The sequence below is a fragment of the Anarrhichthys ocellatus genome, unplaced genomic scaffold (genome assembly GCF_004355925.1).
Source record: "Anarrhichthys ocellatus isolate YVR2014 unplaced genomic scaffold, GSC_Weel_1.0 scaffold35, whole genome shotgun sequence".
Classification (NCBI taxonomy): Eukaryota; Metazoa; Chordata; class Actinopteri; order Perciformes; family Anarhichadidae; genus Anarrhichthys; species Anarrhichthys ocellatus.
The window spans coordinates 323,648-350,215 of NW_022280065.1; the positions used below are offsets into that span (position 1 = coordinate 323,648).

General features: G+C 44.8%; 1 protein-coding gene across 3 annotated transcripts in view; it reads left to right on the forward strand.

Annotated features, from left to right (window-relative positions):
* Positions 1-26,568, forward strand: part of epha10 (EPH receptor A10) — a 160,133-nt gene that overhangs the window by 90,457 nt on the left and 43,108 nt on the right. For all 3 annotated transcript variants that reach the window (XM_031866448.1, XM_031866449.1, XM_031866450.1), the window contains exons 4-5: positions 16,735-16,890; positions 21,735-22,064. In XM_031866448.1, coding sequence (XP_031722308.1) covers positions 16,735-16,890; positions 21,735-22,064 — 486 coding nt within the window. The remainder of the gene's footprint in view (positions 1-16,734; positions 16,891-21,734; positions 22,065-26,568) is intronic.

A 26,568-nucleotide genomic window follows, 5' to 3' on the forward strand; every position in this document is an offset into this window, starting at 1 on the left:
GTGTGTGTGTGTGTGTGTGTGTGTGTGTGTGTGTGTGTGTGTGTGTGGAATCCAAAACAGTAAAGTTAAGGGGGGGTTCTAAATGAGCTCAGTCAACCATACAGAGGCATCGACTATGCAAAACCAGGAGCGCAGGACCTCTTCTTTTTCCAGACATTTGTTCTAAGAACAGGGCCAGACAATATTCTGAAAAAGAAGCCGAGGCTTTAGAAGTGCAGCTTACGGATGACTTGAGTGCGTAATTGTTGGGAAAAGAAATGTGTGGACAGACCTTGAGATCACTGAATCCCACAAAGACCAATTACCGCACACACTGTCTTTGTCTACTAACAGACTTATTCTTTAGTCTTGATAGTCAGAAGAGAGCAGATCTTGAAGAACGGAGTCAGTACAGACGACACGCGAGTTAAAATGATGTCAAAAGACAAGTTTCATGACCAAAACCTCTCACGAAAGACCAAAACCAACAAAGAATTGATTTATTTCTATCCAAATCCTGATCTGTCTTATACCTCTTTGCCATAGAGCTCCATTGGTTTCCTAAAACTAAACCACAGATGTAATTGTCTCAAAATATCAACATGTGTCTTGTCTAATAAGATGGGGAAAAAAAAAAACTCTTTCTGAAGTTACAAGATAGCATATAACATGTCAGCGTTGAGGTCAGAACAATGAAAAGATTTCTCCTGGCTGAATTCTTGAGCCTTTTTCTCTCGACTTTGTGCATTGCATTTATGATCAAGTTATTTTTGTACTGAGCACAGAAATATCCCAAAGTAGATCACCGTGAAGCACGGTGTCGGATCGATACCACATACAGTTTTGGTTGTACGGAGAACAAGGACTTGAACTGTGTAGTAATCACTGTAGCCTTTTCTTCCAGTGGTGCCCCCACAGCGAGGCTTATTTAGAAACACACAGAGAGAGAGGGAGAGAGGGAGATATCGAACCACTCTGCACACACACCTACACTCGCAGTCCACTTCGGCTCGCCTCCCAGCAATAGAGAGCTCCGAGTGTGGAGGGTGCGAGCCAACAGGAAAGCAGGGATTGGGGGAGTGAAGAGGAAAGCACAACAAATGCAAAGGGAGGGCTGCTTGCTGCAGCGCTTCAGGGGGAGGACAAATCGATACGCTCGCGCACACACAACACTCCCACGCAGCAGCGAAATAATGCTGCTAGTTTGTCTTGCCTTCTCCCTCGGTGACCTCTGTCATCTTTTACACGCTGTCTGGAAGAGTTTATTCTTGTTTTGCAAAATTAAAACAATAGTTTGTTTTCCAAACGTTATTTTTTCTGAGTGCTTTCTAACTATTACATTGTTTTTTAATTCGCTGGTGAGACTCCTGAAGGACTCGTTTTTTATTTTCTTTGGCTCAAAATTGACACTTTCAATCTGTTGTGTGCACATGGTTTGCTCTGGGAAACGCATCTTTCGTCACAATACGGCAGCACATTTGACACTATGTGAAGGTCAAAGGTGCGGTATCGATTACACACAGCAGTCGGTGGTTCTGCAGCACATGCTGGTACGGTAAAGCTGCATGTTTAAGTGTTGGACAGTTTTAGCTCCAGTCGTGGCCAATGGCTGTTGCTAAGAAACTTGACTGTACGCCAGCGTTTATTTAGATAAATGGCCTTTTCCCCCCTCACGCTGCCAGCAACGAGGCAGCCGGAGAGGAACTTGGAGTGTTTCAGCTGCTGCGTCTGAACCTTACCAAGTCTGTAGTTGAACACTGAATGCATCAAAATGCTGCTGTTTACAATGCTGTCCCACTCCAAAGGCCGAACTTTGTCAGTGCTTTCATGGTGCATTCACACAGCCCTCATCAATTTGTCCAGTTGGGAAATGCGCATGATTTTCCAGTCATTTGCCTTCAGTCATTTATTCATGAATAAATACCTGAAATGAGTCGATGCCAATGATTATTTACTTCACTGCGGGCTGTTAACAGTACGAGCCAGGCATAAACGTTGCTGTTCTCGTTAGCGGCCTAGACCTCGACAGTCGTACAGGTACGGATTAATTAAGATAAATGGGAAAATATTAGTCTGGCATGACACAGCTCATACTGAAAACTCCTGATTCTGATGTATAATATTGTAAGTTGTATTTGTTGTAAGTCTACTTCCTGAATTTGCACGTTTCTGAACGGGAAAAACAGTTGGGAAGATTTCGCTCCCCAGTGAAGGTAAATTATTTTAACATTCACTCGTAGCCATCGTGTTTAGTTTTTTTCCCTCTCCGTTTAAGCTTTACCTTTTTTCGAAAAGTAGTACGATTGGCTGAGATACATGTGACTATTGCCTAACTGTTGTTTCAGAATAACGGACATGGTTTGGACAGCGACACACACACACAGCGCTGTCCAAAGTGCTGAAACGGAGTGACAGACGCTGTTTCTTAGCCTTCTTGCTTCTCGTGGTGAATTTTCAGCCCTAATTCCATTTTTTCCACCCTGACAGGGAAGTGGAGGGAGAGAGGGGGAGGGAGGGAGGGATGGCGGGAGGGAGGGAGGGAGAGAGAGCAGCTGCAGGCCAAGATGCTGCTCCGATGGTCCCACAAATTCGGGTTGTGCAACTTAGTCTACATGGTGATTTATTCACGCAGACAAAGGAGATTGATTAAAAGCACAACTTATTTTCATTAAATAGTATTATTAATAGACTGCTGTTTAACAGCCTATTTCAACACTTCTAGATTGTGTCTAACCAGAAGAGGCCGTGCATCATGATTTATCGGTAACAATTCAGCAGCCCCAGAAAGCCCTGAAGGAATGATCTTCTCTTCAGAACCGTAACTTTTCCGCCACCGCTGCGATTCGACTGTGAGATTGGAAATCAAGTCGGGGTCATTCGATGGAATCCTTGAATAGTTGACTATTTGGGGTCATCCCTAGCGGCCCTGATGGAGAACATTACCTTATAATGAAGTGAAGCAGAGGCAGTCGAGGAACACTTTTACCAACGAAGTGGTAACGGCAGCGTTGTGGATGTGCAGCAGGAACGAGTTACAGGCCAGTTTGACCGGAGCGCCTCGTGTCCGTGTTTGATTGTAACCGGTGCAGACAGCCACGGCGGCGTGGCTGTCTGGTCAGCGGATGGTAACATGAGCCACTGTGCCATTAATGCCTCTAAGTGACTGCCTTGTCAGCGGGCTGTCTGACGAGTCTTATGTTTGAAACTGAAGTCTCTGAAATGTATCGACCGGGGTATTAAGGATTTGTGGCACTTGATTAGAAGAAGCTAATGAGTCGGATAGTGTTCATCATGGATCACCCTGGAGGTTTTGCACTGGCACGATGACAGAAATGATGAACCAAAAAGCTTTTATGGACCGAAAAAAAAGATTGATGCGCTCTCACTGCACTCACGACTGCTGTATCCAAACTTTACAGCCTCAGCACTTTCCTTCTGATTGTTCGCCCACCATTTTTTAAGTACAGTCCGACCGTGCAGCAAGTCTCCGGCCACCTGTTTGTCTACTTCGCCTACCTGCTACAAGCCGAGACTCACCGCAGCTCTCTGCCTGTATTGGGCGACGGCTGTTGACGGCGCTAAGCGGGGCGGTACGGAGCGCCGCAAAGCGAGTCTCGCAACGTCTGTTGCATCTTCAGCGTGATTCTCTGCTCCGTTTGACCGGTTGCTTTTGGGCAGTGAGGCCTCTTTTAAAGCACAGACTGTAAGCATCGCTCTCCTCTACAAATAGCTCGCTGTGTCGGATGCACACACTCGGGAGGAATGCACACATGCGATGTAATGCTTCTTGAGTCACTTTACTCTATGACGCACTGTCTGATTCAGTCTGTCTCCACATGCTGCAGCGTCTGGACCATAATTCCCAGCTCAGACCTCGGCGGAGTATTCCGAGAGTCGTGTGCGTATGCACGTGTGGACGCGTTTGCTCGCATGCCAGGAGGGAGATTGCACAAACAAACAGTCATTCAAAGATGTATATTTTAGATGAAGTTTCTCCTCTGTGAACTTGGGGGTGGGGTTCAGAACAGAGTGTGTTGTGACAGGAAAGAGTTTCTGTCTGGGGGGAAAACAAACAAGATGCAAAAAAAAATCCAAACAAAAGCGAATGTGTTGGGGCGAGGCTGACAGGAAAAAAAAAAAGAGGAACAACAAAGATTTCAATTTCTGTCCGTCTCCCGTTTTCTAATCCCCCCTCTTTCGTTAACTTGCACCCCCATTCTTCATCACTACTTCCCGCCGTCCCTTAATTGCTTGACGTCCATCCCCTGACTCCACGTGACGCCATCTTGCATATCTTAATTAAACGGCTGCTTAGAAGGAGGGAGGCATTGAGTGAATGAAGGGGGGGCTGGGCTTAATGAAAGAAGAGTCCGTTAATTACACAACAAGGTCAAGGCCGCTTTACCTTCACAGCTTAATTGCGGCCCCTGATTGTGTTGCAGGCCCTCATTTTTAATTCAAACAGCGGACTAAACTGCGTTGTGTGTGTGTGTGTGTGTGTGTAACAAGTGTGCATTTTATTATTCAGGGTTTGGATACATTGTACATATAGACACAATCATTTGTTTAAGGAAAGAATGGGTGCATAAGTGTCTGTGTGTCATTTGTGTTTGCATGTCTTAATGCACAAGCAATCTCCTTTTTTTGGAATTTGGGAACAAGAGAATCTGGCTGTTTATTTTGATTATTATAATGTTTGATGAAACTTGCACACAACCACCAATAATAAAGAAATCTAGGTGAAAATTGGATTTTAGAGATGCAATTGGCATTGCAAACATTACAACAGATTTTCTTCTTTGTTTTTTTTACTTTCTCAGAGGGACTCTGGTGCATAATCAGCGGCTCATTTGCATTTCTTCTCACCTTTTTATCAGGGGAAGTATTTTCTGAGCCGTGATTGTCGCAGGAAGACCTTGTTGCCTGTAAACTGCTGTGATCACTGTGTTTTTGCAGCAAGCGACACAATCGTTTTTGGATGCTGGGAGACCAACAACGCAGGTGAAAATCAATTTAGATTTGGCCATTGTTCACTGGAAGTTGGTAAAAGTCAAAAAACCATGCGATCTCTCTCTTAAAGTGTGTCGTCCATGTTTGTGTGTGCCTGTTTTGATCCCGGTCATGAAGCTCGGCCATTGAAACCAGTGGGAGGGTCGGACAATCGGCCCACCTCATCGCTCTCCTTGATAGACCAACTGTTCCTCATCACATGGGGTCTTGCACACACACATATATATCCACACACCCTCCAAAAACATTTTAACCGTCGTATGCTCTGACCGTGACTCCCCCCCCACCACCACCACCACCACCACGCCAGTGAAGACACTTAATCAGCCTTATGGTCCAAGTGACCCCCCTACCGCTATCTCCATCCATCTCTGCAGCCGCTCAGCGTTTTAATAACTTTGGATCAGGACGCTGGATCTCAAATGTCGCAGGGAATGAGTGATAATCAGGGACTAGGTCTGCCTTAGTTGCCTTAGTTGGTCAGCTGAACACAGGACTTCACAGTGCAGAAGTCATAGAAACCTGAACGGACATAACGTTTTACAACGGGCGAAACGTGTGCCTGTAACATCTAAAATGAATAGTTCATGTCGTTTGAGTGCTGATCTGTTATTCAGTGTTTTAGCCAGTTTAGCGTAAAGAAGGATCCCTATTGCTATTTTGGACAAACGCCAAGACACATAATCAAGATTGTAAAATATCTTCTAATGCGTTCTTCCCTAAACCCTCTGACATGCCTCAGGAGAGCAGAACCTACGTTCTTTATGGCTTCACTTCTTTAAAAAGTATTTTGAAATTGATGCTACTTGACATTTATAGAACAAATCCTATGATTTGAGAAACCAAACACAACGCCTGCTGAAATAACTTGTTTGTGTAGGCATGAAATGTAAAAACGATCGACTCTCGGAGACTCTGACCTCATGGCTTTGGTTAACACATACAGGTCAGGTGTCAAATGAGGGTCAGGCAGGTGAATCGAGTGAGTCATTCACTGTGTTCGCCAGTGCGTGCATGACAGAGCAGAGCAAAAAACAAAAAGGTAGACAGAGAAGTGAGGTGAATGCTCACTTTGGCACGCCAGCTCAAACTGAGTGACGGGAAAAATAAACACCTATGATGCAACACAATGTGACGCAATAGCTCTGCATTAAATACTGCCACTATTTGTTTGTCTTGACTGGTGCGTTTTGAACGGGCGGCAACCTCCGGTTCTGTCGAGTGAAGCCGATGCAGAAGTGTCTCCAATGTCTCCGGTTGCACAAAGAAGTCTGATTGTGTGGAAGTCTATGAGAAAATGACTCTACTTCTCTCTTGATTTATTACCTCAGTAAACATTGTAAACATGAGTTTATGGTCTCAATCTCAAGTTTCAAGTCTTCTTCAATACAGCATGATGTTCATTTAGTAAATTATGGTCCATTTAGAGTCAAACAGACCATAAAGCAGGGGATGCTTTAGGGTGGGCTTACTGTGATTGACAGGTCGCTGCTGCTACCAGAGCCGTATATGGCGTCACTACGTCACTCCTCCGTTTTCCAACTATTGTAACTTCCGGTTGCAAAATAGTCACCCACTTTGAATGCCATCAGCCGACTGAATGGTTGTTATCAGCGGCCATGACGACCATTGTGATGCTTCAAACTGCACGTTGTGAAAGTGAAACAAAATGATTTTAGGTTCAGACAACAAAACTACTTGGTCAGGAAAAGATTGTGGTTTGAGTTCAAATGAGTATCCTTGTTACACGACCTATGTGAGTTGGCATTAGTGAAGTATGTAAGTAACGTAACAAGAGTAGGGTAATATAAGTCTAGACCTGCTTTTGGCTTCACAGGGGATACAAACTGACTTCCTCCCTTGCTCCCAACATAATCAGTACGACCAATAGAGGTTGACGTCGTCTTCTTGTATTCGTACAGGTGATCAATAGGCCCCTTCTGAATCGTATCACGAGGCTGATAACCCATGATGATGGCCACTTCGAAGCGGGTGACTTTGTGAATGATGTGCATTGGACTGCATCGCTTTAAAACGTGTTTCTAACACGTTCTATTCTTCATTTGCATATTTGGAAGTACAAAAATGATAGAAACACCCTACAAAATAATTAAAAACCAGTAGAACATGATATGCAAAAGAATTGTAGAGGACAGTGTCAAACACAATCTGTAAGTTTCACAAGGTTGTATTTATTGCAAGACTGCTGTATCGGAACGCATTACAAGTATAAGCAGATGGTGGTTCGCTCTCCATAGAGTCTGTCGGAAGACTAATGTTTGCTGCTAGAATTTGCACCTCTAATCCCCTCGCTACTGTGTGTAGGTGTGCCGGCGTAAGCACACACTTCTTCCATTCACACATTCGGCACTAATATGCTGTAAAAGATGCACAGCGCCCTCGTATACATAATTACTCCGCATAAGCACACAAAGATATACACCTCTCCCTATCCTGGCCCCCTCTAAGTGACTCTAATAGGTGTGTCTTGCAGAGTGGAGGAGCTATACGATTACCCTTGACCTCCTCTCGTTTAACAATTGGCCGAGACACTAGATTGAATGAACTTCTCTCTCTCTCTGTTCTCCTCCGCTGCGCTGTACTTAAGGATACGCAGCAGCGCTCATCCATCTGCACTCTTGGGAATGAAATTGATCAGGCCGTTTTGTCTATATCTGGGACACGGTCTTTGTGAAAATGGCTGATTCGGATGAGGCAAATAAAAATGGAAAGTCATTAGCAGTCGCAAATCATTCAAGTTCACATCCCAGATTTGAATAGCAGCTTTTTATTTTAAAGAATCAAATGAAATCGGCATGTCACAACAGACTGCGGGCTGGAGATTATGCTTGGTAACTTCCATAACCAGGCCACATTCAACACACACACACACACACACACACACACACACACAAATAAGGGGTCTGCAAGAAAACAAAAAAACATGTCCTTCTCTCCATATCCTCCCTAATGCGTCCACCAGTGAATGTGATTAGCTTCCAGTTGCATATTTTATTCGATGTTTAGGGAATGTAAGATCTAGGCATACGTGTCACAGTGAATTATGATCTGACTCGACTGCAACAAGCACATTTCTTTCTTGTTTTCTCTCCCTCCGGGTTCTAGTTTTTATTTCGCATCCCTCATAAAAACACACACATTGACAGCATTTTCATTCAATTTTTCACTACTGTGGTTGTACTCGCAGTGCAGACATGCTGTCGACATTTTATAACATGAAAAGAAATTGCACGTAGTGAAGAATGACATTACATATTGCCACTGCAAATGGGGAGAGATGTAAGTGTCTAAAAGGCTGCCGTGTGTACAGTATCACCTTCAGCAGCGTTACAAATCAATGTTACTTCTCTTACCTAAGCTTATCTTCGCTCTCAATTTGAGGGAGGAATTGTGTTTTTGGTGAAGTATGACAGGCGGCAGAGACGGTGTGCACACATGTGCGTAAACACACACACACACACACACACACACACACACACACAGCATGGCAGTTCAAAAAGAGCAGAACATTGAATCTCATTTTGCAAGCGCTCGACCTTAAATTGCCTGACATTCACATGCAAACATGTTTGCTGACTTGCGGCTGATGTGGTTGTAATGTAACTGGCCGGGATGCTCCCTACTTTTGCTCAAGTGCACACACTAACACACACACACACACACCGATCCGCGCTTAATTCGTTTTTGTACAGCGTTTTACCGTCTTTCTCCCAAACCTCTTTTCACCTGTTCCTCATCGGTGTCCTTCAGCCGGAGGAGCCATGTCTTGTCGCTCCACTTTGGACTTGATGTTGGATTTTTAGACACCGGTGCTGCTGTGCAGTCTGCAGGGTGTTTGTGTCTGCGTACACGCATTAGTATTTTGAGACGTGATGTCTGAGTGTGCGACCCAAATGTCTCTTGTTTTTTTTTTTTCCACACGCGATGTGCTTGCATGCAGGTGCCATGTCACCAGGACAGGCACGGACATATATGTGTCGCCTGTGTGGTTGAGCTAAATGGAAGCCATCAATCTCACACACACACACGGGTAAACAAAAACACGGCGCACTTCAACGCGGCGACCACTTGACAAGGGTGACGATTCCCACCAAAAAGGGTCTCACGATGACTTCAAAGTCAGTCTGCGAGGTTTGAAGCTGCGGGGCAGCAGCAATGATGACTACAATCAGCAGAAGATTAACCCTTTTGTGTCTATGAAGATGTCTGTTGCTGAGATTTCAGCCTCCAATACAGTGGAGGTGAATGGAATTTAATTTTTTTAATATGTAGGATGTTCCAAGAGTCTGAAATTGATGGTAAATGCCATGCATGTGAGGAAAGCATAACAGGTTAATGGGCAGGAGGCATACAATGAAAGAACAAAGTTCAGCCTCGTCTCAAGGTCAAAGCCCCAAATATATGAGCCCGTTGACGCTCACTCTGGATAAGAACACACTTGAAATGTGAATGAACAGGGCACGTGTGTGTCCGTGAGGTCGGCAGAGGCTGCGGAAATATCCTTAAATTGTTCCATCTCAATATTTTGTTCCACGGCCTCTGATAAATCCTGTGAAGGTGATAGCTGGAGCAGAAGTAGGGATGGCGAATAATAGACCAAAAGGGAGGGAGGATGGCAGAGAGCAAACATAACGGAGGGAGGGCAGGGGGGGTGGACATGCGTTTGGCGGGGAGCAGAGCTAAGAGCCATTTCAGAAGATGAGATGAGAGAGGTAAACGTCAGAGTGACACGGGTATTAGAGAGAACGGCGAAAAGATAAAAGGAAGACGAGTCTCTGTCAACAGTCGGGGATCGACTTCTATGTTTATTTGCTTGCGTGTGTCGCGTTTTGTATAATCTGAGCGTGTGTTGGTAATATACAGAGACTCATCCTCCGCTCATAAAGTATATACAGTACATGAGACATACTTTATTTTTTTCATCCCACTTTAATACAATACATACCACGTATGGAGCTGTCAGACTTCCGGCAATTGACATTCAAATTCAAAAGAAAGATCAATGCATAATATTGATCATAATGCCATAAAATATATATATATATATATATATACACACACACACACACTGTATAGCCATGCGAGTGGCAAAACATCAGTTATTGGATGGACGGCCATGACATCTTGTACAGACGTTCGTGGTCCCCAAAGGATGAACCAATACTTTGGTTAATGACCAAATACCCCAAAAGCCAATGATGCGTTGTGCTGTATTTTGGTTATTTCCTGTGCCCTCAGTTGCTCGTCTGTTTTTGTGCGTCCGGACAAGTTTGATGTACGCCTGCGTCCTGCTGAGTGCGTTTTGTGTTTGATCCTCACCTGGTTCAGGTGCATTCGTGTTTGTTCTTCTGTCTGGGTGGTTGCCTGTCTGTTCCCGCCTGCACCTTCTGTCTGATTTATTAAAAAAAAACACAGCACAGACCTTGCACTTTGGTGCTGTGATGTAACACAGCAGCTCTTTGTTGTGTCTGTTCTGTGATGTAACCACTCTGGTGTTTTTAGATGTACTGTGTCTGAGTGTGTGCTTTTGTGAGAACGCCAGCGTCTGAATCTGTGGGTGTTTACATTCACACGATAATTGTGTGTGGGTGTAGCTGTCGCTGTGGATACGTGCTACGTTGGGCGCTGGCAGAATTACACTGGTCCCCGGCGTTAAGCTCGCACACAGCACTGCTGACATTAATACCCCTGGCGGCATTGTTCGCTAGTTATCCTCCTGTGTTCCCTGCACGATGTCAGTCTGCGGCAACCAGGGCAGAACGGGAGAATGAAATGATAAAGCAGAGCGTTGACCTGAATGGCATGGCTCAGAGCTTTCGCCCCGATTACACTGTGAGGCAGCAGCCAGTCAGTGGGTAGACTTGAATGAGGTCTTTTACTTTGAGCTGATAACAGGCATTTATGCTGTAATTCAGGGCTTGGTCATATCTTCACAGCAGCGAGACGCGCCGACAGGTTCTGACACTGCATGTAGCGGCGGGAGAAAATAGTTGTCTTCAAAAGGCAGTTGCTTTTTCTCATCAGTCACTTAATGTCAGCTTGCACTAGAAAACCAAAGAGTGATGTGATGTGGTACTTAACCACATATAAACTGTAATGACTTGGAAACATTTTTCCAAGTGCACTGTTTTGTATGAAGCCTGGCAGGGTTCATTGAGGGGGAAATAAGTGAGTCATGCTCTCAATTTAATGATGCATGCTTTTGAATGAGCCATGAGTCATTGTAGAGACACTCATTGTCCCCAGAGAATGAAGCCTACGGACTTTGATGATCCCTTGACTTTTCATAGTGACACCATGAGGTTGACATGTTGGTTTTTATCGATGTCTCCCACAGAACGAACTGATCCCCTGTAGACACTTAAATGTGTTGACGTCCTGTACATTTCATTTTGGAAAATAACAATACTTTAAAGGTGCAATGTCTAAGATGCGGACAGAATCTTAGTCTAAAACTTTGTTCAGATGTGTACTGAAATGAGCCCCAGCCTGTCCTATCTTGTAATGCCACTATAGAAGCAATAGCTGATCGACGTGGAAACGTAGCACCCACCCTCCGGTTCCCCCTCAGGTAAACCCTGTTATCTCTGTCAGCGCTGTTGCCGTCGTTTCCACTGTTAGTACCGTTGGTTGTAAGCTGCTGGCTTAGCCGTCGCCATGTTGAGAGCCGTTTAGAGGCAATAGATATGCTTCTGATCACGTATTTAGCGCCTTTAATATCCAACTGTGTCTCCTCGTCCAGTGTGGTCCAAATCCAATCTTCTTCGGCCATTTGTTAGAACTGGGACTTTGGCTGGGTCTGGATCCATCCAGTTCAATCCAATTTCAACTGGTCCAATTCAGTCAGTCTCATCTCGGCACAATAATCTCACCATTTCACAGTTTCATAATTTGACCCAACCTGAAACACTTCAATCAGGCATTTTTCTCCAACCCGCCTACTTATCTGACCTGGAGATTTATTGCGTGTGTGTGTGTGTGTGTGTGTGTGTGTGTAAAAGAGACCTTCAAACAGTTTGATGGTAATGAGTATTCATTTTGTGGATGTTAAAGCTGCCTACCAGCTGAAGGAATTAGCATCAGAATCAGCATCATTCACGCGGAGGGCACTGATCTGAATTAAAGCCCTCTCAATTATTGATTTCCACCCACTGGGATCACTTCCCGTCTCCATTGTATCTCTGCTTCATGCTATCACCTCTTTTTCTCTCCTTTCCTCTTTTCTCTGCAAAAAACTAACAAAAAGTGCAGCCAGAAACCAATGAAGGACTATGTCGTCTGTGTGTTTTGGTATTTGCAAAAGTTTTGCATGCTTTTAGTGTTATTAATATTAATTAATGTGTGCTGTCAGGGAGGCGAAGAAACAATTCATTGCTCACATTTATTGTATTAAGTGCTTGGTGATTTATTAATGGGCATGTTTAAGGTTAGAGGAAAGAAAAGTAAGGGAAAGTAAGGGAAGGGCAAACCATAAATTGATTGCTCTGCAAAGACAAAAGTCTATTAAAGTAATTTGTGAGCTCATTGAAATACGGATTCCTTGGCCTTTTTTAGTCGTTTTTATTCATTAGCTGGTGAAGCTGTTGGCATATGTCAAAGTGTCATTTTGATCATGAGCATTTTACATTCATTTATCTGATTAGATTCCATACCAAGTCTCATTTTTCTCATTTTATCCTGCCTCCCACAGTCTCTCGGGAATTACACATGCCGGACAATGTTGCATATGTTCCCACTATAGATGATCTCAGTCTCACTCACTGTCACTGCTACTAACCGTGTTTCTCATCTGTATGCGTCGCAGGTCTTAATTAACCGCTTATCTGTTTTCTGACTCTGTCTTTCTGTCAAGCCGAATGAGTCCATCCCCCCCCTCCCTGTTTGATGTCCATTCTTCGTACATTAAGTAGCCTACCGTCTCTCTGTCTCTCACACACCGTCTGTCTGTCTGTCGGTGTCTCCGTGTCCCCTAACTATCTCTCGCACCAGTTGGTCTCCTGCCTCATTCTCCACCCCCACCACCCGTATAGTCCATAGCACTTGGCATGTCACCGCATATCTACATTATTACACCTTGTGTGTGTGTGTGTGTGTGTGTGTGTGTGTGTGTGTGTGTGTGTGCGTGTGCGTGCGTGCTGCCATGTTCCATTTAATCGAGGCTCCCTGTTGGCACATAGGACAAATTGATCAGTTGGTTTGCCAGCTGTCCTGGCAGATTTCTCTAACCACCACCCCCCCACCCCTCTCCCTTTCTCTCCCCGACGTGCTCACTTCCAGTTTCCATGGTACGCGTAGCTTGGCAATGAAATCGCAAAGATGGGATGAACGAATGATTGGAGTGGTCTCCCTTACAAGCGTCTTTTTCCTCCTTCTGTTGGACGCATTTGAGAGATCCTCCCGTTGGCGGGCGGCCGCTGGCCCATTTTGACTGACGTGAACTTGCCTTGCACTGGCTGTTGCCGTGCCTTTCGAATGATGCCGCTGAGAGTGATGGGCAGCGCACGGAGCCAGCTCCTTTTGTTATCTGAGCAGCACATATTGTCTTGATACACCCTTATCATTCGACACACATTTCCAAGGTGGGCTGGCTAAACGTGTATCCACGCTGAATTGAAGAGATAAGTCAGGACCGTGGCCAGCTATAGCCTGTTTTTAAGCATGATAGGTAGGGAATGTAAAAACCCATTTCTGTCCACATAGATCTATGCATAATTCTGCCTTGATTCGGGCGCTATTCATGCTTGATGTCCTTGGCGTGGTGAGGGAAGGATAGTGGCAGCACGGTCAGGAATGAAGCGAGTCTACTCCATTGCTGCTTCACAGGGTGTGTGTGTGTTTCTGTTATGTCCCCATGCTTGGCTATGCTGTGAGCTGAAAGCGAGAGGCTTTTCTTTGTGTAATGACAGACATTAGAAAGTCGATTACAAGGTTCTTACAGCCTCGGATACGCAGGCGCACGCACACGTACACAGGGCGCATAAAACACACTCGCACACACACTGCTAGCCAGGAGAGGCTGATGAGGCCTGCTAATGGATGTGTGATGGCAGGCCTTTTGTGCGTGTGTGTGTGTTCTGTAAAGGAGATGGGATAACAGAGGGCCCCCTTCCTTATTGTCCTTTTGTCTTGATGAACGTTCGTAAGCCAACAGCAGCTTTGTGTGCGTCTTTACACCCGGTGCGAATACCTCACCCGTCCCGTCTCACACACTGTCCTGTTCGTCTCCTCCCTGCATAATTGACTGTGCTAGCCGAAGTTCCAGACCTCTAAATCTCTGCTCACACCTCAAATTCTGTCACACAATTGAAATTGCTGACTCACATTGCTAACATTAGCTAATGATTTATGCAACTCAGTTGGCTAGCTTGCGGATATTAGCCAGCCGGAAGGGGCAGCCTCATCGTTGCCTCGCTCAGAGGCCGTTCTTACCGTTAATAATGAAAGTCAGGCGTCCAGCGGTAACCACAGTTTGTTGCTCTGCAGCTCTCAGTACCGCAGTTTCACAAGAGTGTCAGAGATCTACAAATTGAAAGGCTCTTTCTAGAGCCCATGTTTGGTTTGTCCCTTATGGGATACTGTAGAAACATGGCGGTGCAACAAGGCAGACTCCACGAAGAGGACCAGCTCTTTGTGTTGATATGAAGGGCTTATTCTAAGCTAATGAAAACACCATTCTTAGTTTCAGGTGATTATCCACTAATGAAAACATAGTTATGAATGTTATATTCCATTTCTGTAAATGGAGCCATTAAAATGCTTCACACTGGCCCTTTAATTATTTGTCTTCTCTTTGTCTTTTGGTTCCAAGTGTCCAGTAGTGAAATTGCTCCTTGAGGTGTCCTCCCAGAGGGAACAGATGGATTCTTGTGTTGTAGAAGTCTTCAACTCTGCGTCATCTATTAAGTTCTTATATCACGCCACTTCATTGGGCATTGTCACTTATTTAACAATCAAATTATCTTTTGGTGAATAACATGGATTCTCATTACCAACTGTCGTTCTTTATAAACTTGATGAAGTTAACACGCTAACTGTAAACTCGCTAACCTAGTCTCTGTTAAGAGGATGCATCAGGCCCAAGGCACAGAAACCACCTCACAAGAAGCCACGACTGAATAATGAGATGGTAACAAAACGGCCAATCAAATGCCTGGATATCTGCACGGATAGGGAAGCTCGTTGGAGGTTGTGTGTTTTTATTAAGAGGACGGAGAGTGAACAAAAACAAAAGAGCGGTGCAGATGAGGAGAGAAAAATAGAATGCAATCAGAAGAGAAAAATAAAAGTGTTAAGAGTGGGAAAGGGATAAGAGAGACTATTGGCAGAATAGAAAAGAGATCCGAGGAGAGGAAGGCAAAGAGGGCGAGAGCAAACCAGAGCTGTTAATGTAGCCCCTCTGTTTAGAATACAGTCTCAGAAGAGAGGAGAACAGAGTCTCGGCTGCCTGATTTCACACCCATTATCACCTGCTCCAACGCAAAATGAAAGTGCGTAGAGGGCGGGTGTAAAATAACCTGTTTGTGAGTGTGTTTTTACGTAAGCGTGTCACGCATGCACTTTTGGGGCTTCTGTTGCTCGGTGTGCATTCTTTGTGCTGCACATGTAAGATCACGAGTGCTTATCTGCTCCGCCCACATTCTCACGGTTCGTGTCCTCTCTCATACTGCATGGTGATTCGTTTGATGGCTGTAGAGGGAGACGCTTTTCAAAACTGGCAAATAAAGTTGGATATGTGAAAATCAAATTTGACCCCAAATCAAATTGCCTGCGCATTTGCCTCCATTTGTTTTCGCTCGCCTCGCCGGTTCAGTCCAGTAGCAGGCCGCTGCACACGTAATGTGAGAATTGTGTTTGTCACATGGCTTCAGCCAAAGTATCCACTTCTTTTCTCCTCTAATCATTTTTTCTCGTCTCCCTCTGGACTCGCTTTCTATCTTTCCTCCCCATTCATTCTTAATTTTCTCTCTCATGAATTGAGAGTGAGATTTTTTTCCTGAGGCTTTAAAATGCTGCCGTGCTTGGTGTTGTGCTGGAGCTTCTGTGCCAAGAAGTGAAAATGCAAGTTATATAAAAAATGCTTTGGATTTTTCTTTTAAAGAGGTTGAGAATTAGTGTTAGCTGTACTGTCGAGATATAGCTACGGAAGCCCCGAGAGGCAAGTGAGGAAAAAAAAAAATCCATTTTGCAAGTCTGAGCTAAATTCTTAACGGCTAAAAAAGAATAAAAGTTGCCAGGATACATTTTTGACATCTATAAAAAAAAAAAGATGAAAAAAAATGCAGTTTTTAATTTAAGTAACTTGCTATAGAACAATACATGTACCCTGTGTTAAAAGTGATTATAGTCCAATTTAGAACATTGGGTAGTGGTGCACTTCAGCCTCTTGTGGCCGAAAATTAGTATTACAATAACAAACTCATTATCCTGATTATCCTGCTTTTTTTTTTTTACTTGTCATCAAGAGAAACAATTTAGATCACACTTAGAAGATGGATCGCCAGAATATTTTTTTACACTCTCCTCTCAGGACTTTCGGAAATATCTCATGGTCTCAAATTTCTTTTACACAATAATGGGTGATTAATGCGTTCATCCCCTGTGCAGAAATGTCCTGAAAACATGTGTTTCAATGGGTTTCCCTTTCGGGGAAGCTGGAATCATCGATTAATCGCATTCTTTTTGTACACATCTAATGTGCTGTGTTTCTGTGTGCTCTTTCACCAGCGTGTCCCCGTGGCTCCTACAAGATGTCCTCCAGGCAGCAGGAGTGTTTTCCCTGCCCGGCCAACAGCGTCTCAGAGGAGGAAGGATCTGTGGTGTGTGTGTGTGAGGAGGACCACTTCAGAACCCCCATGGACACCCCCTCAGCACCATGCACAAGTAAGAAGATTATATGTGTTTATATTTGTGTGTGGATCTCTATCGCACCGCATCACTCGCGCACTCCTTCATCGAGACATGTTTTGCATTAAACGAGCAATTTCATGTTTGTGAGCCAATCATTATCACGCCCACCCGTTCAGCCTCTCGTCTCTCTGCCCTTGTCGTCTGCCTCTTTATCCTTAGACCACTTTTACCCGTCCTTCACCCCGAATCCTTTTCCCCCCCCCCCCTCCCCCTTTTCTTCATCTCGTCACCTCTTCGTCTGCCCTGCACCCACCTCCTCTGTCTCGCCATCTATCCTCATCCTCCCATCTCTCCAGCTCGTCCTCATCATCCCATTTCCATGTCTCATCTCACCCAACCTTCACCTCTCCTTCTGCTCGTACCCTCTCCTCTATTGCATCCCTTCCAGGATAAAAATCCACCCAAAAAACACCCCGGCTGCTTCCTTTAATCATCCCTGGAACAAGTCCGGAATCAAAAACTAGAGACAGGAGACGCGCCTTGTGCTGCTCTATTGATGACAAAGTTGTGAGTTGGTCAAAGAGTTTTTTTTTTACAGCTACAAGCTCAAAGGATTTTTTCCCTCTCATTTCCCCTTGATTGCATCAGTAAACACAGAACATTTGCTGCTGTTTGAGCGAGAGTTAAAAAGTGGGGATTTATTTTGAGTAATCGGTCTCAGATGTTGCACATTTTTGGGATGTCAGATAAATCCAGTTCTTGTTTGACAAAATCTTCAGAGTGGATCTTCCATAGGGGAAACATCCTCATGATCGTGCACGTTATTTCATGTACATTCACTCCATATTCCCCCGCATTTTCACCCTGACATTACAGACCCATTTTCTACCGTACATCCATTATCCCCCCCCCCCCCCCGACCTCCCCCTCCTTTTCCCCCCCCCCCCCCCCCCCACACTCTTCCTTTTTGACCCTTGACCACGCATTTCCCTGCCGTCTCTCTCTCTCGATCTGCCATCTTTACTTAACCGCTCATCACTCTCTTCCTGCCGACTGGCTCTTTGCATTTCCCTCCCTCTTCAGTCTTTTCGTCCACGCGTGTTATCACCCAATTCTTCTTCCCTCCGTCAAACGGAAATCTCGTCTCTCTCTCCTCAAGCGACAAACTCCATGATCTCATCCTCTGAATGTCCGCGCATTATCCGCCCAGCCCTCACCTCTTACCTTTTCTCACCCCTCTTCTCACATACCGAATGCCGTTCTTCTCCAATAAAGATGCACTACAAGGCCGATAAGACAAAGAGCACGCAGGGTGTAGCCCTATTGATTCCTGCATGGAGAGCAGCCTATTGATATGGCTTAGTAATTAGATGGAGGAATAATGGGCTCCATAGCCTGTGAGCAGGGCAGTAAAACCGTGGGGTCACAAGGTCTGTGCGTGCGTGTTTGTGTGCATTCACACTCGCTCGCGCACGCGTGTGTGTGTGTGGTCATACTGTCTTTTATGGTAATTGCGTTGGAGGAGGTGTAATTACAATATTGATCGCCGAGCTCTCTGATCCCGGTGTGATAACATTTATCGCAGCCTAATGACCACAATTAATTACACTATTGATTCGCTAATTATGATCATCCCCAGATTTGGCTAATCCACTGCCTGCTACGGACGTAAAAAGAGAGAGGAAGAATCTAGAGCTCGAAGAATGAAAGAAAAAGGGAGACTTTGTTAGACGAATGAGGTTTAATATGCACACTTTATTATCTGAGCAATTAAGGAATAATACCGGTGTAGTTTCATTCTTTTCCCTTTGCCATCAATGCCCTTGAAGTACCTACATCCTACGGTGTCGGCTCTCTCTTTGAAATAATAAACTCTTAATGGTTTTATTTGAAACCGGTGGAAAAAACATACGGCTTTTAATACTCCCCGACATGACTAATTACCATTGTTAATGACGACTATTTACAAATGTTCCATTACAGCACATTAGATATTTCGATGTGGCAGTGATGAGGCAAAGTACAACTTTGGAAGCAGTGAAAGAAAACGTGTCACTGGGGACACAGAAATATGTCTTTGTTTTCAGAGTGGAACTGCCGCTGACAGGGCCGCAGTGGTAATGATTGTAGCATAATAACTATAAGAAAAAATATATATATATATGTATTCAAGTAATGCATAATGTTTGTCAATGTGCGTGTCTGCAAATGGATTTTTGAAAACAGTGGGAGCCGATGCCTTCCAGGAGGAAGAATAAAGTTGCAGCATAACAGTTTTAACTTTTGACTTTGAGAAATGCAAACTTGAACTTATTTAGAATGAACATGTTGTTCACTGTACATGTGAATCTCTGGTCATGAAACTTAACTCCATTATAATACGGTACAAATCTTACACGTCTGTGATCTAATTCTTTTCTAAGAGGGGGGAGCAGATACAGGCTACTGAAGAAATCTGTCTCTGGCTAAAGTTAGCTAGCTAACCATGCTAGCTAACATAGTACATATATATAGATATATTGCAATTATATTCTTGCTTGTCCAAAACAAACATCGTTTTTCATATCGTCTCAAAACTTCTCCAGTGAAACCAAACCTGCATTCAATCCTTTTTGTACACAGTAACTGGTTTACTGTCCCTCTACCGCAACTGCTACAACGCATACTTTTATTGTCCCCCATGGACAATGGTGTCCAACAATGGCATCATTTTTTGAGTCATTCAAATCTTCCACTTTGTTTTAGCTTCTGGCTCAGAGAGATGCATACATGCAGACACTTCATAGGCTTTAATGGCAATATTCTAAATACAACATCAAGAGCAAGTTTTGATTTGCTGTGATTCAGTATGTTGGAGGAGCAGTGGAGCGGGAGTCAAAGAGTCATTCGGATGGACAGGGGGACTCTGAAGACGGAGACGGATGGAGAGTGAAGGAGGGCAGAAGATGGGAAAGAGAGGAGCAAAATGGTTTGGGAGGTCAGGTTTTAATAGGGTCGGAGAGAAAAATGGGAAACTTCAAGAGGAAGAGGGAGCACAGGGCCGAGAAGGCGCGAAAGGCCCAGCTGTGTCTACGTTTCATCTGAGAGTAGGTGTGTTCACACGCCGAATGCTCTCCGGGTTTATGTAACTCTGAGTCCATGTGTGTCTGGGAGCGGGACGCATCTGCGACGTGCGGCGCGTTCGACAGCGCGCACACCTTCACTTATTCATTACACAGCACACGCACGCATACACACACACACACACACACACACACACACAGGGACACGTATAAAATTCATGGCCTTTAATGGACCTCAGCTTCATTCAGCCGGCATGTGCAAGAACCTGCAAGAGGAAGCAGAGGTCAGTCAGGATGCTGACTAAGTGATGAGATACAGTCCTTTTAAATACAGGACTGTATATTTACATTTGAGCTCTCCTTGTCACATGTGGTGGATGGTTTTAAAACACTTGAGGTTTTAAATTGCACACAAAGCCCTGTGCACCAGGCAGTGTTGTGTTCATAGAATAGTCCCATGTTTTTCAGCAAACCCACCACACATCGTGACATACACAGCCTCTACCGTGAGCGGCTCAGACTCTCGTTATGCGTCTGGCATTTCACAATCCTCATATGAAATGAGAGTGATGTTCTGGGAGAGCTAAAAGCCTTCTCCATGGTCACTCACCTTTTTGTTTACTGATGGTAAGTGGAGGATTTGTTCCACGCAGCACTGTTGACATCGGTACATAATGGACAAATTTGTTCTCCATGCTCACGCACGCACATGTTCAGACAAAAGGTACTCTTAAGCCATCGAAACACACGGCTACTGCATTTAGTCCTCGTCTCATTCCCAAGTGTTTTTCCCCGCATCATCAATAATCCCTCCTCAAGCCCAATCCAATAAATGTTTTCCCTCCCACCGCCAAACCAAACATAGTGCAGCAATACACTGTCGTATCCCAGCAACAACTCCACATTTCCAATCGCCTACTGCCATTTGGGTCAAATGGTTTTCATCAAACCAATTGTTTCTCATCACCAAATCCTGGATGGAGCAGGATTATCGTAGCATGATGTGCAAACTGAGCCCATGCAATCACCCCGTAATACCCAATGCACTTAAGGCGTCAGTCATGAGAAGAGACGTCGCGCTTCGGCAACATGATGTTTGAGTAGACTATTGAATGGCTCAACTCGACTTCCTTTTAAAAAAAAAAAAAAAAATTATCTGTTTCGAGCGAATAAACACACTTGCGGTTGCTATTGATGGTGGCTTGGCTTTTTTAAAAAAACAGCGGCTTTTTGGCAGGATTTCCCATGTTGCACTAGTAGTGATTCTCTCTGACCAATCAGTAGTTTTTTTTATCTCCACCTCGTAGTATCGACTCAGCTCTCTTGGAACCTTGGAACCAAAAAAAAGAGTACCAGGTATTATCCACAACTCTTTGCCAAAGAAAAACCAAAAAAAGAGCCAGTTAAGTTGAGTAAAGTATCGTACCACGCAGTGGAAATGCTGCGTATGTTAGTTAAATATGGTATTGCTTTTAATTATCCTGGGAAGTTTTATATGAGCCCCTTTTCCAGAAATGCCCAGCTTTACATTAACAGTTACAGAGGTTATAATAAGTAGATGATAGGAAGTGAGTGTAGCATTTGGGAGTAAAGAAGGCTGCTGCTGTGATCGGCATGGCGTGTAGTTGTGATATGATTAGACTAAGTAAAATCCTTTTGTCAATTTCAATTGTTGTGTAACAAGCGAGGATATGTTTGATTAAGTATTGATGTTCATAACAACTGTTTCTGTCTTTGTTTGTCCTCAAAAAAGAGGGATGCAACAATGCATGAACAATGAACCAAAATGCAACTCTCTTACTCTTGTCTCTGCAGGGCCCCCCTCGCCGCCCAGAGACTTGGTCTACACCCTGAAGCAGTCCACGCTGATCTTGGAGTGGGCCGCGCCGTCCGACGCAGGAGGCAGGGTGGATCTGACCTACAGCGTGGGCTGCCGGAGGTGCGTCGGCAGGCAGTGCGAGCCGTGCGGGGCGAGCATCGGTTTCGTGCCCCAGCAGGTCGGCCTGATGGAAAGAACGGTGACCGTGGTCAACCTCCTCCCCAACACCAACTACACGTTCACCGTCGAGGCCTTGAACGGCGTGTCGGAGCTGCTGCCCAGCAAGAGGTTCTACACCCAGGTCAATGTGTCCACAAGCCTGCCAGGTGAGTCACTAGCCAGTTAGACCTTTTAATAACACCCGCACATGACAGCATGCGCAAGGTGAGAACCATATTTTAGTCTTTAGTCTTAATCTTTAAAAGCTGGCTTTGGGAAAAAAATATTAACTTCATAAGTGGGTTTGGTTCTTACAGGATGTAATCTTTTGTGATCCGTTACAAGGCAGCCTAAAGAGAAATAAAACATAACAATAGCCTCACACAATAAATGTATGACCTTCGCGATACGATTTTTAAGGTTTTGTTTCATAAAAGCACATTCATTTCTTATAACGTCAGCGGAACTCAGCTCGGATTGGCTGTCTCACACACGCAAGTGCAGACTTGCAGGTGCCGCGTACGCCTCTGTTCATAAATAGATTCATGCACACTCTGACACACGGTGACCTTTGAATACGCTCGTAATCCATGTCGATTTTCAACATGCATGCGTCAGCAGGCGGGTCCTGTTCACACATACAGTGAGGCATTCACAAATGCAAATGTCCGTCCAGCAGACTGACTCTTTGTTTGTGTGTACGCACGCAGGCGCCCTCCCCCACGCTCTGCCCGCCATTGCAGACGGAGCAAAATGTCTCGCCCGGTCGAGGTGATCTCATTTTCATCAGCAGAAGTCTTCAGCAGGCCATTAGCCAGGGGCTTGAAAAGCACTTTGCCAACTAGCCCTGTCAACCAGTTCTGCAACGGCACTATATGGAGGCGCTCAAGTGTGAAAAGACCAAACACTGAACACATTCTGGGCTTGAACGTTGACAAACACTCTCTAATACACAAATACCTGTCGTACCTAATGTGCATCTTTTGTTTAAAAGCTTGTTTACTCCTTATTGGCTGAAATAAGTATTAGTCTGACCGGAGTGATGGCATAATGAGGCATGTATGGGGGCAGAGGGACTGAAAGGTGCTGCACGTGGAAGCAGGTGACGGAGAAACAATGAGAAAGTGAGAACGGCGGTGTGGGTTTTTGCCACTGATTGGGAATTAGCTGAGAAGAAATGAGCTGCATAATGAATGGAGAACAGTTGGTCATATCTGAGTGATGAGGGGGAAGCAGCACTGTGGGTCTCAGGTTAGTTTCAGTTGTTGCTATAACACTGTGTTTACCATGAACTCTCACATTGTTACAGTAAGGAAGTAAGAGTTTTGCATGTGTAAAAAGACATAAATTGCGTTTTTCCATATGTTGAAAGAGGGGTTCATGATTGAGATTGTGCCTCTCTGTGCTGGCTACAAAGATGGCCGCTTTAAGGAGATTGATGTTGGGCGTATTTATATTGGATGAGTGTACTTCCCAGTGGCCCAGATTCTCTTGTTGGCCAACTGTAAATGTTACGTCAGAGTAACATCTGGACATCAGGACCACATAGAGTGAGTGAGAGCCTAAGAAGACGGCTTAATGTGCATGCACTCGATCTCTGTGCCGCGCTGCAGACCTACGTGGTGCCCTAGGCAGGATTTTAGCTGGTGCCCAGTGTGTGAAATACCCCGACATATTTGACAAATGTCCCAGACTTGATGCGCACTGAGTCTGTATTTGTGCAACCATGAGTGTAGAAGAAAAAGTTTTGCATTGTGGGCCATTTGCAACCGCACCACACATGAAAGAAAGCCTTACCAGAAACAACCTCGTATTCAATTCAATTCAATTTATTTTTATAGTCCAAAATCACCCCTCTTAAGCTAATCTGTGATCCGCCTCAGAGGGCTTTACAATCTGTGCACCCTTTCAGTATGCTTGCATTCCACTTAGTGTTTTATAACTTGAAGCTGCATTAAGCAATATTTGTCAGGGTTAGAGACAAAATAGACTATAAAACGCAAAAAGTTTTTTTAGCGAATGTTTTAGCGAACATTTGCCTTCTTGCACATGCAGCAGACAAGGAACATCATGGTCATCATGTTATTTTAGTCGTATTTCTGTCCACCTGTTAACTTCAATCCAGTGTGAACTTTCCGTTTGAGTCTTGTTTAGTGCACCACATCCTGAGAAAAATTTTCTTTTACCAGATGTGTCATACTTGACACCTTTTATGTGACATCACTTGAAATGTACGATGGCTCGGCTGACGCGAACATGGCAAAAAAGCCCCAACACAGCAGTCTCCAGCTCCCTGAGGGGATTTAGGTGACCAAAAACCCTCCGAGCTCCAAGGTTAGGGACACTGTATGAGGAAAAAGGACAAACCTCGGGTGATTATTTTTTCCCGTCCCCACATTTCTTTCAACCTTTCTCACTTTTATCTCCCCTCTTCTCTGTCCGTCTGTCTCGTCAGCAGTTGCCACGGCGTTGATTTGTGGTTATTATGGGGTATTAGGCTGCGAGTCGTCCCTCTAACTGTGTCATCCAGAGGGATTGGACAAGGGGTTAGGGGAGTGTGTTTGCCGAGGTTTCAGAAGACTTTCTGTGTCAGGGAGGATTTAGCCTGACATTTGGTGTGGGGGGTTTAATGCTGCCCGTGTGTGTGTGTGTGTGTGTGTGTGTGTGTGTGTGTGTGTGTGTGTGAGAGAATGTGAGGGAGACAGGTATTTCCTTTAGAATTACACTACGTGCGTCTTGTCTTACCTCTCCTGACTTAACCAGTCGCGCGTCAGCTTTAGTTAAAGCGCCCTGTGGTTTCCACACAATGCCGGCTGAGCATGGTTCAGATCAACAGCTAACAGACTGAAGGTCACCCGAGCCCTCTTGCCCGCTCTCTTCAATGGACACCTCTCCCCTCGGGCCAAGTGAGGTCGAACCAATCCGTCAAAAACACTGCAGGTTGAAGACTATAACGCTGTTGCCTTATCTGCATCACATGTTTGCACTATTGCATCACTGCTAATATTAATAACCTACACAAAACTAGACATTTTCTAATAACTAATGCTCAGACGCCAGAGAGGACTGTGGCCCGTGCACACACGTGAAACGCACTTTATCTCCCGGTCTCTTTCTTGTTGTTTCTATTTATACTGGTCTTGCAGTCGGTTCGAATATAAAAAATATATTTAAAAAAAGGAGTAAACAATCTTAATCCATATCTCAATCATAAACATTAACACCACTTCCGCTCTTAAGTCTTGACGTTTCAGCGTTGGGTTATCTGTTGCCACAGGAGACGAGAAAAACTCAGAGAAACGGTGATGGACCCGTAATGTTTTTGTTCCCTTTTTATGATCCACTGCCTCAAACTAAATACGGACTCTGTGTGTCATAGTGTTGCTGCAGGATAAGCCCCATAGATAACATTGTAGCTCAGCCAGTCAAAGAAAGTCCTGTGCAGCCAGGTCAGGCACAGAATTGAAAAGAAATAAAACCATCCGTGGACAAACCTCAACCTTGTGTCCGTACATGTGAGTGCAGCCTCCACACCGAGTCTTTACACCATCAAAACTCACTGACCTTTATGAATACTGCAGCAGGGATGTGGAACAAAGCTAACACACGCTCTCTCACTTTCCCTTTCTCTCTTGCCACCTCATCATCTCTTTATTACCTTTTTTTCCCCTCATACCTCCTCGTTCCCTCTGTGTTCCGATCTCCTTTTTCTTTTTTTTAAACCTTCTATTTCCTTCCTCATTTCCCCCACCTTATCCTTTCCTGTTAAACTCACTATTCTTAGATGGTCATTTCTCTCCCTCCCTCCTGATGCTGCCACTCCATCCAAAACCACCATCATCCCCTTTTTTGTTTTTTATCTCGCCGCCTGTCTTGACATAATCACAGCTACCCTCTTCCTCCTCCTCACCTCTCCCTATCCTCTCTTCAGCTCTCTCCCCATCTTCTCTTACTGTACCGTATTTGTTTTTCTGGGCGCGGTAAGCTTGTTCGCAGCGGGTGGCCCGGTTTAGCTGGCAGCTGAGGGCCAAGAAAGCCCGAGGGATTTAAGGGCACAGCCTGTGTTGGGGAGCCAAGGTGCTAACGGATGCTATATTCTGGCCAAAAAAACCAAAAAGAAATGCAGACACAGGGTCAATTTACATCTATGCATATGCTATGAGTTTTTTCTTTCTTAGTGGATGAAAAGCATTTTAAATCTAGGGACATTAAAAGCCCTCCATTTTAAACCAAATACAAATTGAATTCTTCTCTTTTCCAAATGCTTGCACATGCACAGGGGGGTAGTGGATTGCTCCCAGACAGATGGGGTTTTATCAGGACTCTCCAGGCCACCAAGGGGAAGGGGGGGAGGGTGTTGCATGTCAAGGATGGGTGGATGGATAAAGGGATGGGAATAGGAGGGGAGGGGGGGGAATAGAAACATGACTGGAGTCGCATGAGGAGACGGGGCATGGGGGATCAGTTTTTGCTCCCGGGCTCATGGGGCCCCTTATCCAGCTGTGGATTAGGGATGCATGTGTGAGTGTCTGCTCTTTCGTGCACCAGGCCATAGGTGCATGGGGGCATCTCAATGTGCGTGCTTTATGCTTGATTTGTGTATGGGCACGAAAGGATGCGATAATGTGTGTGTGTGTGTGTGTGTGTGTGTGTGTGTGTGTGTGTGTGTGT